General features: G+C 42.3%; 1 protein-coding gene across 4 annotated transcripts in view; it reads right to left on the bottom strand.

The window, feature by feature from the left end:
- Positions 1 to 11,497, bottom strand: part of hspa12a (heat shock protein 12A) — a 55,424-nt gene extending 43,927 nt beyond the window's left edge. For all 4 annotated transcript variants that reach the window (XM_031300405.2, XM_036002855.1, XM_031300403.2 and 1 more), the window contains exon 1: positions 11,106 to 11,497. In XM_031300405.2, the coding sequence (XP_031156265.1) occupies positions 11,106 to 11,148 (43 nt within the window). In that variant the 5' untranslated portion in view covers positions 11,149 to 11,497. The remainder of the gene's footprint in view (positions 1 to 11,105) is intronic.
- Positions 11,498 to 14,928: the final 3,431 nt, after the last annotated feature.

Raw genomic sequence — 14,928 nt, forward strand, 5'->3', positions numbered from 1 at the left:
CACAGGCAGGGAGAATGTTTCTCAATTTCAAGTGAAAGGGTTACATTGATCTGCTTCACATTGGTGTGTATTAGTTAGAGATGCATTTAGCTTTTTTTCTAATACAGAACAGAATCTGCAAGCTGAAAAATTCTGCATGTTTTCCCTGTGCATGGATTTGATCCCATAGCCCAAAGAAATGTAGGTCAGAGGGACTGGATATTCTAAATTAGCTGTAGATAGTGTGTCTACAAGAGTGTTAGCCCTGAGTGGTCCAACCCTTTCGCCGATACCAATAACTATATTTGAGAGAGAACAAATCTGTTGGCTGAAACGTATATAACATAAGCGGGACACTTCACAGTAGGAAAATAAACTCAAAAATGCTCTCTGGTGAACCAAACTGTTTCTAAATTACCACAAACATATCTTTGGCATTTCTGAACTGCAATTTGTTGTAACTTTTTGGCTTGACATGTTGAAACCAATATACAGTATCTGTGATAAGCTAATATTGGTCAAAAATATTAATTTATGGGTCAGCCTCTAGCTCTAAGATAGACTGGTGATCTGTCCAGATATCTTTTGCCCACATTTCAGTACCCCTATGTAATGTTTATCAGGATAGATTCAATAGAGATTCAATAGAGTCAAGACCAAGCCATGATTAAGTGTACAGCACAGAGCACAACACATCTATGTTATGTGTATGAACTGCTGTCTTTTATTCTCTGCTGGCTGTAGAAAGAATTGCTCCAATCGGGGATAATGAAGTTTACTGACTTGACAACACATCTATCGGACCCGTAGGAACTCCAGCCCCATTTCTGACCTCAGCACTCTGTAGGTTACTCTGTGATTCGCTCACGTAGCTTTTTATTATAGCTTTTATATTAGGGGACAATATAAACATTTTCACCTGAATCCAGCAGTGGTTTCCATATTCAAAGGTATGTTGTGATCCTATAGATATCTACTGTCTGTAATGATTAAAATGTTGATAAATCCACAGACTATGCCGCTCCACTCTGATCTTCTACTCTGCAGGCTAACTATGGCTGTCAGGGGAAATCTGCCAAACTATTGGCCTTATTGTTTTTGCCACGGGCAAATCTTTTTTCATTCTGGACAGTAGACATCTGTGAGATTACACAAATACCTTAAAGGTGAAACCTGAGTACCTTACTCTTGGTCACGGCGGTCATTAGCCTGATGAAGACTCAGTAAGGTTGAAGTGTTGCCTTTTCCAGTCTACTAAGTATTTTTGGGAGCAATAATACAGTATTTGGACTCTACTTTTTTCTTTCACTTTATCAGAGTAAAATATTCATTACTGACATAAAAAAAATGGGGAGTTAGGAACTAAAAACTGTCCACTTTCAACAAACCCATGCTTAAGAAATGACACAAGAAATCACAAATGTATCAATGGCATGTGGAAAAGCTTCACAGCAGCAATGGGAATGCACAAATTAGTTTTTGTTTTTTTAAACTATGAAGCAAACACTTGCTTTACATACTTGACATGCCACAGCAACATATGAAACCATTTACCATCTCACTGAGGACGCAGCATATTGTTTTTGAACTCTTGGTGCTAATGGAGCACATCTTAAGATCTAAACTTGTATAGTTTGTAATAAGAAAGTGTTTAAATGAATCCACAGAAGGAGAGACTTGTCCACAATTTGTGCAGAGAAAATATTTAGATTTGTCCACAGTACAGACTTATTAACATTGTTTTCGTTTTACAAATAAGTGGCGTTTCCTCCCTCCCTCTTTACCAGCTCCTATCTGATGGCCTGTGAGTAGTACCTCCCCCATCCTGTTCCTCCCTCCACAGATCACCATCTCCTCCCCCAGATGGCTCATGTCTGAGACATGACACAATGCTGAAAACAGCCTGTTCCCATTTCCCCTCAACAAACTGAACCACGGCATTATTATTATCATTATTCTGTTGCGCTTTGTTTTGGTCAGCTCGGGGCAATGATTAAGTCCATCATGTCATATTATCTTTTATATGAAAGCATACAGGTCAGGGGTGTCAAACTCACCTTCACTGAGGGCCCCAATGGAAATGAGAATCACACCCAGGGCCAGACATGTAGAGTTTAATGACATGCATACATCGAAAAAGTAAAATACCTTTGACTGTATTACTGCATGTCGCTTTGTTGATATTTTTGTACCTTTTCTGACTTTTTTGTGGCTTTCTCAGACGTTTTTGTGGCTTTTTAAGAAATGTGTTGCTTTTTTGTCGCTCTTTTCGAGGGCATTGAGTAGAGGTCGACCGATTCATCGGTTTTGCCGATTAATCGGCACCGATAGTTGATTGGTGGAACTATCGTTATCGGCAAAAATCCATACCGATAGTTTTTCCTGGTTGCGTCCGTTGCTGGAGCGGCTGAGAAGCGCGCGCTGTCATTCATTACACAGTACGCGAGAGCTGAGAAGGGTCCGCTGGCATCATGCGTTACAGTAGCGGCCTCTACAGGCAAAATAAAAACTATCACTGATGCCTCGTGTTGTTTATTCTCGACACGTGTTACTGCGCGCTGCACGGAGAGCACATGCTGTGCGTAGAAGGCTGACATCAGATGCTCGTTTAAAGCATCGACAGCAAAAAGGTATCTATACAGTACATATTAATTTGTTGAATAGATGTTGCATTAGTAGAGAAAGAACAGCACAACAGTATATTTGTTTGCTTTCGAGGCTGAGATGACGCTAAACATTAGTAGTAGGCTAACTTACCTCAAGCGGTTAAAACACTGACAAAAATAAACGCTAAAAAGTCTGACCCAAATGTCAGAATCAGAACCCTAAAGGATCGTCCACGATCCCAAACGGCACCTCTGATTCATATTTAGATCATTTAATAACAGTTAAACATAGATACTTACTGATGGCTGCAGCTAAAAGCTAAGGAGTTAGCCGTCACGGGGGTGTCTTTGGTGTCTTTCTAGCCTCTACAGGTGATGTTCTATCCAGCCTGGAACTTGGGCCTTTTTTCGGGGTTGTTGAGCATTAAATCCAAACTGTTACATCCAAGATTTATCCACTTGATGTCCATAATTCATCACGTTTTCGGTCATTTCTGCCGCTAACTCCGTGCTACCCATAGACAGTAGGTGCTACCGACAAGGGAATCTCCCATGATGCCTTTGTTTATGTTTTCAACCAATGGGAAGGCAGGTCCATCACACATTACGCCTTATATGGGCATCCAAGCGAGAACAAAGAGTATATAGTGGGAGAGATAGATCCCTCCAGGGATCGTCTGTTACCGTTCTAAACCGTCCTACAGAGAAGAATGGCGTCACTGTTTTGAGATTTGGCATAGGCCTACATTTGGGCATTTTTTGAAGAAATGTAAATAGTTTGTCCTTTATATGAATTATAATGCTCATTGTTTATTTTTGCACTGGATGACTCCAAATATGTAGGAGAACTGTTTTAGACAACACACATGCTTGTGTAGCATTACTGTGGGTGTAATAGCAATAAATATGACATTATTATTTTGATTATTGGCAAAAGCGTCTGGACTTTTTTTGAAACAATGTATGTATTTTGTCAACTGTATAAGTTATAAATACTATCGGTCAATTAATCGGTTATCGGCAAATACGGCCCAACCTAGCTAAAATCCACTATCAGTCGACCTCTAGCCTTGAGTATGACACATGTGGCATAGGTGGTGTTATGGTGTTTTTTTATGTAAATGTGTATTTATGAGTTTATGCTCAAATTTCCATGAAGTTACCAAAAGCCTCTCATAGCTCATTACATTTTGACATAATGCATTGTGGGTGAGTATTGTGGATTGGCACAAAGAAAAGCATGGAGGCAGCTCTCTCTACACAACATTCCTGGATAGGAGAAAAACGTGCTCTGGTTTATTGGCATTTCTTTAAACCAATCACAATCGTCTTGGGCGGCGCTAAGCTCCGGATGGAGCCACGCTGCCTCTGCTAAATAGCCTCAGGAAGGAACTTGTTTTGGTGGAACATGTGTACGTTCAAAAGTAGTTTTAGTTGTGCAACAGAAAACTCAGATTGGACAGATAGTCTAGCTAGCTGTCTGGATTTACCCTGCAGAGATCTGAGGAGCAGTTAAAATCCGAAATGCCCCTAACCCTAACCCGAAATCCACCAGAGGTTAGAACGCCAACACAAAGACAGAGGAAGGGGACGGACATCTGGCCAAAAATGTGGGACATCTGGCAGAACTTCCAGCGGCACCGGAGCAATCCTGTAGATGAAACGTCGTCTATATATACTAATGTGAGAGTAACAACTGACATTTATAAACACATACAATACGCCTAAATGCAAACGGAAATGATGTGTTTATTTGCATATAGAGTGGGGAAGTGAGATCTGATCACAAGTGGTTACTCAGGACGGATTTTAAAACCAGGTGGAAACTGGTTGTGGTCCAATCCAATGCTTCAATACTAATGTACTAGGCTACTACAAGGTGTCCCGACTGTAGTGCGCTTCTCTGTTTACTGTTTACTTGGTGCAGTACTACTAACCGGAGCAAAGTAAAATTCCGCTGCTGAGAAACTAGTCCCTCAAAATGTAATGCGATCATTGAGATGCAAGGGTAGTTTTATTTCTAACATTATTCTATCAACACAGACATTCCCATCGATAGTCTGGTGTTATAATTTATTTGTCTTTGGTGTACTGTGGAGTGGCTAAGACTGTTTTTGGTGGCAGGCTAGCAGATACTGTTGACTTGCACTAGCCTAGCACCAGCTAACTCTGCAACTGGAAGGACTGCATGAAAAGTGTTGAAAACTGTCTCCACTGATAAATAACACACTGGCTAACTTGGAATTGAGGTCCTATGTCCAAAATTCTGAACCACCCCTTTAAAAGCAATATTAATCATGTTGCCGTAGTCTTTGGCCACGTCCACACATACCAAAACAATCTTTTTTTCCCCCCGTCTTCCTTGGAACCGTGTCAAAAAAAAAGTGCGTCCAAACGGATCCATTTGTAAAAGACTCAACATGCCACTTCATATTCCAGGCCTATAGGTGGCGCTGTTTCAGCTACAGAAATTTACCAAATACGGAGAAGAAGAGCATAGTCTTCAGTCACTCTCGATCATAACATGATAGACTATAATAACTTTCACCACTGCTCATTTTATAAAGGCCGACAAGAAAACGTTTTTCTTGTGGTAGCCTTTCTACAGTAAGCCGTGCTAAAAGTTACTATAATCCGTTCAAGGAGTTGATAAGCAGACAGATTAGCTAGCTGGTTGATAAGTTGTCTACTTCCACATTATAAACAGATAACCATAGCAGCTAACGTTAACGTTACGTCCCTGCTGGAGCGTTAGCTACTTTAGCGATGTTTAACGTTAGCTACATAATGTTAGAGGTCGAGGGGTGTAGCGATGACATCATCGATATGCACGTATGTGGTTTCGCCGTCTAAATGAAGCCAAAAGGGAGCCGTTTTCAATTTTTTTTCACGCTGGGACCAGGTTTCAAAAAAGTGCGTTTTCAGGCAGTGTGTTAACAGGATTTGTTTGGACGATCGGCCCAAACGAACGAAGCGTCTCCGTGTGGATGGCCCCTTTGTTTAATTTCAAATCAGAGCCTAAGAGAGAAGACACACCAGCCCGATAATCGGCCGTCGGACCGTCTGGTGAGGTCGGTGACTCGAGTCTGTTCAGTGTGTCCCGTGCCGTCGGCCGTCCGAGGAGCCGTCGGCATTCATTTGGGCCGACCTGACATGTTCAGTCAGAGACAGGGCAGTCGGGACTCACCCGGAAATGGTGAGCGGATGAGCCTCTCAAAATCTGACAAAAATCTTTTAAACTGACCTTTGTTGATCTGAAATGAAGACAGATTCAGAAACTGCACGGCCTATTTCTCACTTAAAATGTTTTCAGAAACACGTTTCGGTGAACTATTTTAGTCCAATATGAGATCGTATTCTGAACGAGCCGCCATGACAGTCTGGCTGTGAATTTCCGGAGAAAAAAGAACCACGTGACACGTTCGTCCAATCAGCTGCCGGTTTTCATTTTCTGGGAAACAATCAGACTGTTAATGGAAACAATACAGAGCAGCGCCGCCTGTTGCTATGGAGACGTACTATGTTTCGCGCACGCGCAGAGCGTACACTCAAGTCGGCGTCGCCTCAGTGTGTTCTGAGGCATTTTTTGGACCTCGGGGACCCGACTGATCAGTCTGACTGGCTTTTCTGCCGACGGTTGGCCCGTCTGGTTGGTGTGTCAGGACCTTTAAGAAAACTGTCTGAATACGTCCGGGCTGCACCAGCTCCCTGTGCCACAGGATGTGAGTGGTGGTATGAGCTGATCTTGGAGAAGGTCATGACTAGGGTGTTAAATCACCCAACCCCCTTAACACCCACCACCAACAAAACCCCTGTCTGACACCCTCCCCTTCCCCCCACAGAATTCACAGACAGATGTCAACAACATGCAGAAGCCACTTCATTTACCAAACAGTTATGTAAATGAAGTACCTTTTGGTTTTCTATCCAGCTGAGAGCTTCAACTCTTTTCAGTTGACTGCGCTACAAGTGCATCAAATGAACATGTGGAACATGTCCAAATATGCAGACACCCGACTAAATATGTACAGAACCACATCCACTGTCTGCTTCAGAATTTGGATCTTCTAAATAGAACTTTTCAGCAACACAATTTACAACATTCTTAGAAAGAAACATGGCTCCATCTCCACCCCACTAATGGCTTTAATAGTGCTAATATCATCTTGACTGTTCTTCAGAGGGCTCTGGCAAAATAAAGCACAGGGCCATCTGGTAAATAAAGTGAAGCTAGACCAAAGTTTGCTGCAACACATAGTAACTTTGTCCGTAACACTCTGCATTGGCCGATCTAATACATGCATGCAAACGTTCCTGGTAGACCACTTTGTAATCTGAACGACAAACATGATACATGAATAAAACGATTGTCAACATGTTAACTTTCCTAAGCTGTAAAATCCTGTCTCAGAGTATTATAAACCTCTATGCAGTGCTAATCTTCTGATAAGCCTCCAACCTCATGGATCTATTATTCAAACCAGCTTTTTAATGCACTGAGTGGTAACATGAACATGAATTGGTTAGGAGCCATGGAATAACAAACTCATCATCCAGATCTTGGATGCAGGGTGACCTGTGACGGAAGGATTTGTTCTACAGGGATAATCTGAATGTTCGGCACAAAAAACGTATATAATATCATAAATCAATGCACTTTTCTGTATCATTTTAAAGTTAAAAACGTAATTATGCAATGACAAATGGGACATCAAACTGAACCCAAGATTCCCTTGTTACATGGTGAACACCTTGGACCACTGTTCAGCAAGCATGCCCAAAACTGAAAGGGAACATTTGAGTTATCCTACCACCCCATCACCTCCTCCCATCCTCCTGTGTTTTTCTATCAGACATCTCCTTTAGTTCCTCTTGTAGTGAGGTGTTCTTGTCTGGCCTGATGTTGACATACTCCAGCATTCTGCCTTGCTTTTGAAATAAAGTATGCATAGTTTTTACAGTCTGCAGTTTCAGCAGTGCTGTATTTGAGTGTGTGTAAATCCATTTTTTTAAATGCCTGATACACTGAACCAGCACACAGGATAACACGCTTGATTAGCCAATAATTACCTCGTGTTGAGAAATCTTCTTTATGGTCTAGGTAATCAGCTGAGTGGTGTTCCAATTGATGTCAATTTGCTGTGTTTTTCTCGCTGCACTGCTCTTTACTGCAGTGCCCAGAGGGATCAGAAGACCTATCAATAATCTGGGGACTAGTGACGTTAAGGGGGAAATGCTTTCTCAGCTAAGAGCCAGACCTTACACTGTACTGAGACCAGTGATGAAATGAGACAACCTTTGGAAACTAAGGAATTTAGGAGCTCAGCTATCCTTGGCTTGGACGGCTATTATCTAAAGCAAATTGTATGCTTAGTCACTGGACACTCCGGACAGTTGTCTAAAAAGCAGATATGGCAATTTGACTCTGCCTTCAGTGCAGTTAGTAGAAAGTCAAAAGACACGACTCAGCAGAGTCACATCTAACTCTGACCTCCAACTCATTGATTATCATAAAATGAACATCTGGAATGTCACATCTCTTTGCATGAGTCATTAAGTGATTATAATTTCTCTTACTTTTCTGTCATCTTCATTTATTAACCTGGAAGTAAGGTGTTGGAGTTGTATCACTATGGCAACAAGCACTGAGAAACAGTCACTGCATTATACATTAAATGAATTAATTCTGCATGACACTGAAATGTATGTCCTGCAACATTTTATTCAGCTGAAATCATGACAATTATTTCTACCAAGAGACCACTGCAGAATGTGTTGAGTTCAAGTCAGCCACTGCACTAAGACCATTCCTTTTCTTTTACAGAATAAATAAGCTCAGTAAAGGAGGAGATATGAAACAGTTAAAGCCTCCATACTCCTACAGGAGACCTGACTCAGGACTGTGTGAGCCAATACAAAATGACCTTGATACCTTTTTTTGCTTCCCGATACCGATTCTGATACCTGAACTTGCGTGTCAGAGTAGGATGTGTGCTTCTTTGACGCACCGCTGGGAGGGGCACTCGCAATTTCGTTGTATTCATTACAGTAATAATGACAATAAAGGCTTCTTATCTCATCTTCTCTTTAGAATGTTTGGCATCTAAAAACACAGGCTACTTGTCTTATCTTAAGTCTGAACTGGCCCACAGAAAGTTCAGCCAGCATATGAATATGAAGGATAATAAACACAGGGCCTCTTTTATCCTCCAAGTGCTGCTGTGAAAATACAAGACAAACACTAACACTAACAAAGTAAATGATATTAGACACGGAAACTTAGCCATACTGGCTTTAGAGATGTTAAGCCTAATGTGATCAGTCAAGCTCAGTGTCACACCCAATGGCATATGTGACATCTGGCTGTGAGTGTTGTCATTTATATGCAAGTCAATGCAGCTGGGTGTCACTGCAGGGAGTCTGGCTACAGTGGAGGATCGGCAGAGTGATGCTGCATTCGTGCTGCATGGGAATAATCCCAGTCACTCAAAGAAATTGCATCATGCAAGAGTTTCAACTCTTAAGAAGGCATAAACTACCTTGGCTTTCTTTTTATTGTTACACAAACTATGTTTGCATTCTAAAAAAAGAGGGGTGAAGAACAGACAGAGGCAGGACCAAACCACATAACATTTTGGGAAAAAAACTTCATCTATAGTTTAGACTAGTTTTAAAAAGCCAATAAGCAACATCCAATTATCTTCAGACTATATAGGGTGCTACAATCAACTTATTTTATCACACATACACACATATGGCATCTGCAGTGTGATAATCTCTTACACCATGTATAAAGCCCTGCCTTCACAACTCAGTGATAATAACATCCAGGTAACAGCGTGTCCTTGTGGCTGACAAATAGGGCTGGGTACAGAATTCAATACTTTTTAGGCACAGACCAAATTGCCTCCTTAGTATTGAATATCGAAAAATGCCTCGTCATTCAATACCTAAGGAGTAAATCTTAAATCTTCAATCAGCATGCTTCTACCAAGATCTAATAATGTCTGTGATTGGCTGTCTGAGGTTACACATCATAGAGCCTGTAGAGACTCTACATTATGCACTACTCACGTTGTAGGAGCTGAAAAATAACCGGTATCAAAGTCACGGTATTGGTACCGCTACCGAATCTTTTTGAACGATCCCCAGCCCTACCGACAACAGAATCCAGAGCTGGTAGCCTATCTGCCATCTTTCCAGCATGACTTTATTAACCCACAATTAACGTTTACCTTTCAACAGCACAAGCAACCATTTGCTTTAGGAGTTCCAGTTACACAAAAGTCTGGTATTTAGCTCAGATCCCTGCAGGACATCATCAGGGTGCATTCTCTCTCATTCTGTTCCATTACATAACAGTGGAGCGTTGCCAAGCCCCCAGAAAGGTTAGTCCTCAAATGTGTCTTCAGAGGAAAGAACTTCAAACCAACCTTACCCCATTTGCTTTTTTCCTAATTGAAAGCTTGTTCCTTAAACCTCAAACAGACGTATGATGTCATACAAATGACTAAAAACTGAAACTATCAGCATACGTAGGATACTAAGTGAATCCCCTGGCAGCACTTTAAACTCGATACTTTGTGAGAATGGCGCTCTGCTTGGTGCATTGAGTGCCTGCCGAATCTTACGATATGAATATTTGCAATGGATCTTAGATAAGGATTATGAATTACTATACGTGTGTGCTTTCAGGCAAAAAATGAGAGATATTCCAATGAAGTTCGCCTGAAGAATGAAGAAAGTGATATCTAGGGCAAACGTATCTTCCATCTATCCATCGAGCAGACTAAACATGTTTGATTTGTAAAACCATGTATGACACTGATTTTTAACGCACCTCAGTACACTGTGTCCAGACCGGTCCAGACCCAGCATGGTCCCACACACAGCCCAGTCTGGGCGGGGGGGGTGAACACTGCGTTACCTGAGGACATGCTGCTGCAGACTATTTTGCTGCATTGAGTCACAACTCCGGTGGGACGGGTCATGTGACCAAACTCTGCACCGTTATGAAGAACCAAACTGAGCTGCATCTGTTCTCCAGCAAACTGGGAACACCCTGAAACACCGAGCTCAACCTCGCAGTCGGAAAAACCCACGGCAGAGTAATAACCGTGTAATATCGCCATGTTTTCCAGGAGTGCTGCCCTGTGCCGGCCAGTAGGCGGGCTCCTGTATGCTATACTGCGGCTGCCCTTGGGAAGCCAAGTCCGTGCTTCATCACTCATGGTGGGGAGGTGTCATAAAGACTTTTTGAATAACGCCGTAATTCAACCATTTTCTGTGTTAACAACCTTCACCAACATCAGAAATCCCACCCGAGTGCATGTGAACGCGTCCCACAGACAAACGACCACACCGAAGCACAAACTGCATACTGTAACGTTAACGTTATGTGCGCGAGCGCAATGATTGCTATCACATATCAGGGATGACCATTGTTAGAAAACTACAAAACAAACAAAAAACAGTTTGGACCCTACATTAGCTTATTTGCTACTATTATTGCGTATTTACCTGTTATTATCTTCTCTGTCGCCGTTTCTTTTTCAGTCATCATTTCCCGCAGTTTGACCTCCTCCCGAGCCTTCTCACCAATACAGCTACACCAAGCAATTTTCCTGCTTTACTGTACCGGGGCGAAGGAGAAAAAACTTCAACACCAGCCTCCACGCTGCTAATTCGATGTACCCTTCGATTCCACTTCGCCTTGCCGCTTTTGGTCTATGTGAAAGGCCGTTTAAAAAAAAAAGCACATGGAGTAGATTTTGGTTCTGAGGGGTTTTGAAGTAGGGGGGTGGGGGGTCAGTGAGACTTCGCAGAGAGGATGTTGGACCCCAGACTGCCGCTGCTGCACTCCGTCCGCCCCTCCCACCACATTCACGACTGTCCTGGCCAGGAATCCTGCTGCTGCTGATCCCCGAGTCTGGTCTGCAGCAGCTCTGCTCAACACAGCCTAGATGCTGTGCCTCCACCAGCCACACATCAGACAAACTTTATCAATACATACAGTGGTGTAGTCGAATGTAGTGTAGTGGATATACTGTGTACTGTATATATTGGCCAGAATCTGCCTTTTTTTTGGGGGGGGGGGCGGCATATCATAGTGGGGGGTCTGGTAAATAAGTTAATGAACTAAACCACGTTAGCTAAATGCAGGACAGGGAGCTGACACCTGGTTGTATACAGCCTATGGCTTTCATATAGAGAACATGTCAAATATGGATATGGATTCAGCAGGAACCTACTGGGCCAAGGGTTTAAGTCTCATTTGGGTTTCCCAAGAGGGATATTTGTTTGGCCATTTTTTTAATTGGCATTGTATTTATTTATTTCTAGAATTCATCTTTTTAATAGCTTTTTTATTTATTTTTTTATTTTTGTGGCTGGTAGGTATTTGATCAGCTAATTGAAAGAAAGGCTTGCTGTAGATTATATCTATTATATTGGGTAAGACCTCAAATGACTTTTTTTCAGTGCTCCCAGAACAGCTTTTACTTTTGCAAGTCATATTCTAAGACTAATGACAGACCAAAGGGCTGTGATTGTCCAATGGAGGGAAGGGAGGGTTCACACCTGATGTCTGAGTGAAACAGAGAATCATCATGTATTGTACAACATACTTGAATGATGGCTGGTGCTACTTTGGTTGAATTACATGGATGTCATGGAAGAATTACATGACTACAATCAAGGCTGGATTAACTGGGCAAAGCATGCAGCTGCCAACCTCCCTGATAGCTGCTGAATGTTTTCATTTAATTTAATTTATATTATTATACAGTAAAAGATTACAAGTATACATTACATGTGTTACATTTAAACTGGCATGACTCAGTTCAAACTGGTGTTCAGCAGGTTCCTGTTCTGCTGTATGGTACATCATTTAAGTCAGTGTTAAATAAATAAATATGGCTGTGAAATAAATCCTGAAAAATAGGCAATACATATATAAATAAATGTAAATATAAACATATAAACGAGTCAACATAGTTCAGTAAATAAATGTTTTTATATAAAAAAAAATGACATATTTCAAAGGACTTTTATTTCTGCTGAACTTTCGGTTTTCCACCTCCGATTTCGAGTCACGTACAGCCGCTTCCCTAAACTTCTCCTTCAGAGACCAAACGGGGCTCTGAGTCTGTCAGGAGGTCTGAGATCTACCGTCTCAGTAGAGCAATCACGTACTGCACAGCAGACTATGGTGCAGGTAGATTATTTACTGAAATATTGTGATTTTTTTCTTGTAATAGCTGTTACATGAAGGAGCACTGAAGTACTGAAGAAGTGAAATAATTTAACTGCAATCTGCTGCAGACTGAAAAACACTTTGAGACCCAAAGTTAAAGTAACTGAGGCAACTTTCTGCAGCAGGGAGGGGCACACGGGAGGCATTTACCTTCTGGGCTTTCTGCCAGAAATCACTTAGGTTTAGACAACAACACTACTGAGAACACAAATGTGAGTTGTATTTGGAATGTGAATAAAGTTTTAAACATGAGCAGAAATATTGCTGAAATACATCTCAGCCATTACAGTCCAGAGGGCTTATTAATTCATTAAAATTAATTAATCATTGAGGTGAATAAGTGCCACATGCACATTTAAGGAGGTTACTTCCCCAACAAAAGATGCAATAGAGGAGGGAAGAGATAAATTATAAAATTATGCCTATATGTATGTTGACTCAGTAGAGATAATTAGAAAAGTCAATCTACAGGAGAATAAAGGCCTACTTGAAAGCAATACAGAATGTCTGAGAGCCTTACTGCATTATATTATGTTTTTACATCTCAAATTGTCATCTATGTTACCCTTTACATAAACTTAAATAAACAGTCACCAGAATGCAGGAAATTGAGTGTTTAATGGTCAAAATTTTCTGGAGGAGGACCCCCAGACCCCCCACATCGTATGTCACCCCACAGATCTGTCAACAACACTTATGGCTTTGGGTTGCCAGGCCAGCTGGGATTAGCAGGGGCGCGGGAAGTAGGGGTGCTGGAGGTGCTGCCGCACCCCCTGTTGGTGCGGCGGCACCCCCCTGTTAGCAAACTGCGATGACAATAAAATGATCACTTATAAATATCTCTGGTTGTTGTTTCTGTTCCACGACATTTTGTATGTCATGTTTGAGGTGTGGGATGAAGAGAGGGATCATTTTAGTAACAAGAGGGCTTTTCACCGGGGTGGAACAGCTGATCTGTTCACCGAGGTGGAACAGCTGATCCACTTGTGCCTCTGTTTACCAGTGTCTACTGCTGGCTCTGAAAGGTCTTTCTCAGCTCTTCGCCGCCTGAAAACCTGGCTCCGTAGCACTATCACTCAGAGTAGACTTTCACATACCGCACTGCTTCATGTCCACAAAGACATTTTGGATGATCTGATATTCAGGGTCTCATGGCAGAGTTTATCAGCCGAACTCCAGAGCGCAATTCTACGTTTGGTGTACCGAAATCATCAGACACGGTGTCTAATCGCTGCGTCTTCTTCCTGCCGCCATGCAAGCCCAGACGGTAGCCTATATTTAGCTTAGTATGATTGTGATTTATGTATGCCTATTAAGAAACAAATAGTCGTTATTTAATCTATTGATTTGTGTACAGGGACACGTTTTTCTGCGTTTTATCGTGTTGGTGAGCACGCATTTTAAATGAATGTATTTGAATGGGAAGCATATTGCGTGATAACAGCACGATTATGGTAGCGAGTAGTATTGAAAAGCCGAAAATCCGCGTAAGGACGTTGGTTGGGGTGGTGGATGGATCAAACAACACAGGACTCTCACCCAGGAGACCGGGGATCGCGTCCTGCGTGTGGTAGTTCCTTTCCACGTTCTTCTTCTCCTAACCACAACCTTTCCCCGTCTTTCTTTTCCTAACCACAACCGTCCTGTTGTTGTCGGCGTTGTCAGCGTTATTGTCGCCGGCGTGCAGCGTTTAATTTCCCCGTTGTTGCATTCCCCCAGAGACCGCGGATCGTGTCCTGGCGGCCGTTGTGTCACTGTCTACCGCGTGTGGCGTCCCCGTTGTTGCATCCCCCAGAGCAGGCCAGTGTCATGGCAGTTGTGGCCGGTGTGCGGCGTTTAATTTCCCCGTTGTTGTGTCCCCCAGAGACCGCGGATCATGTTGTCACCATCTCCCCCAGGGCAGGCCAGCTGCAGCCCAGTGGCATGGCAGTTCGTGAAATAGTAACGTTCCAATTTCGTGGTGACCAGCACGAAATAAAGTAGAAAATCGTTTCCCTGTACACGAATCAATAGATCAAAATAACGTCACCATTTCACGAAGTGCCGTGAGACCGGGTTGTAACTTTTTAGAATTTGTCACATACTTCG

Source organism: Sander lucioperca, chromosome 7, assembly GCF_008315115.2.
Source record: "Sander lucioperca isolate FBNREF2018 chromosome 7, SLUC_FBN_1.2, whole genome shotgun sequence".
Taxonomy (NCBI): Eukaryota; Metazoa; Chordata; class Actinopteri; order Perciformes; family Percidae; genus Sander; species Sander lucioperca.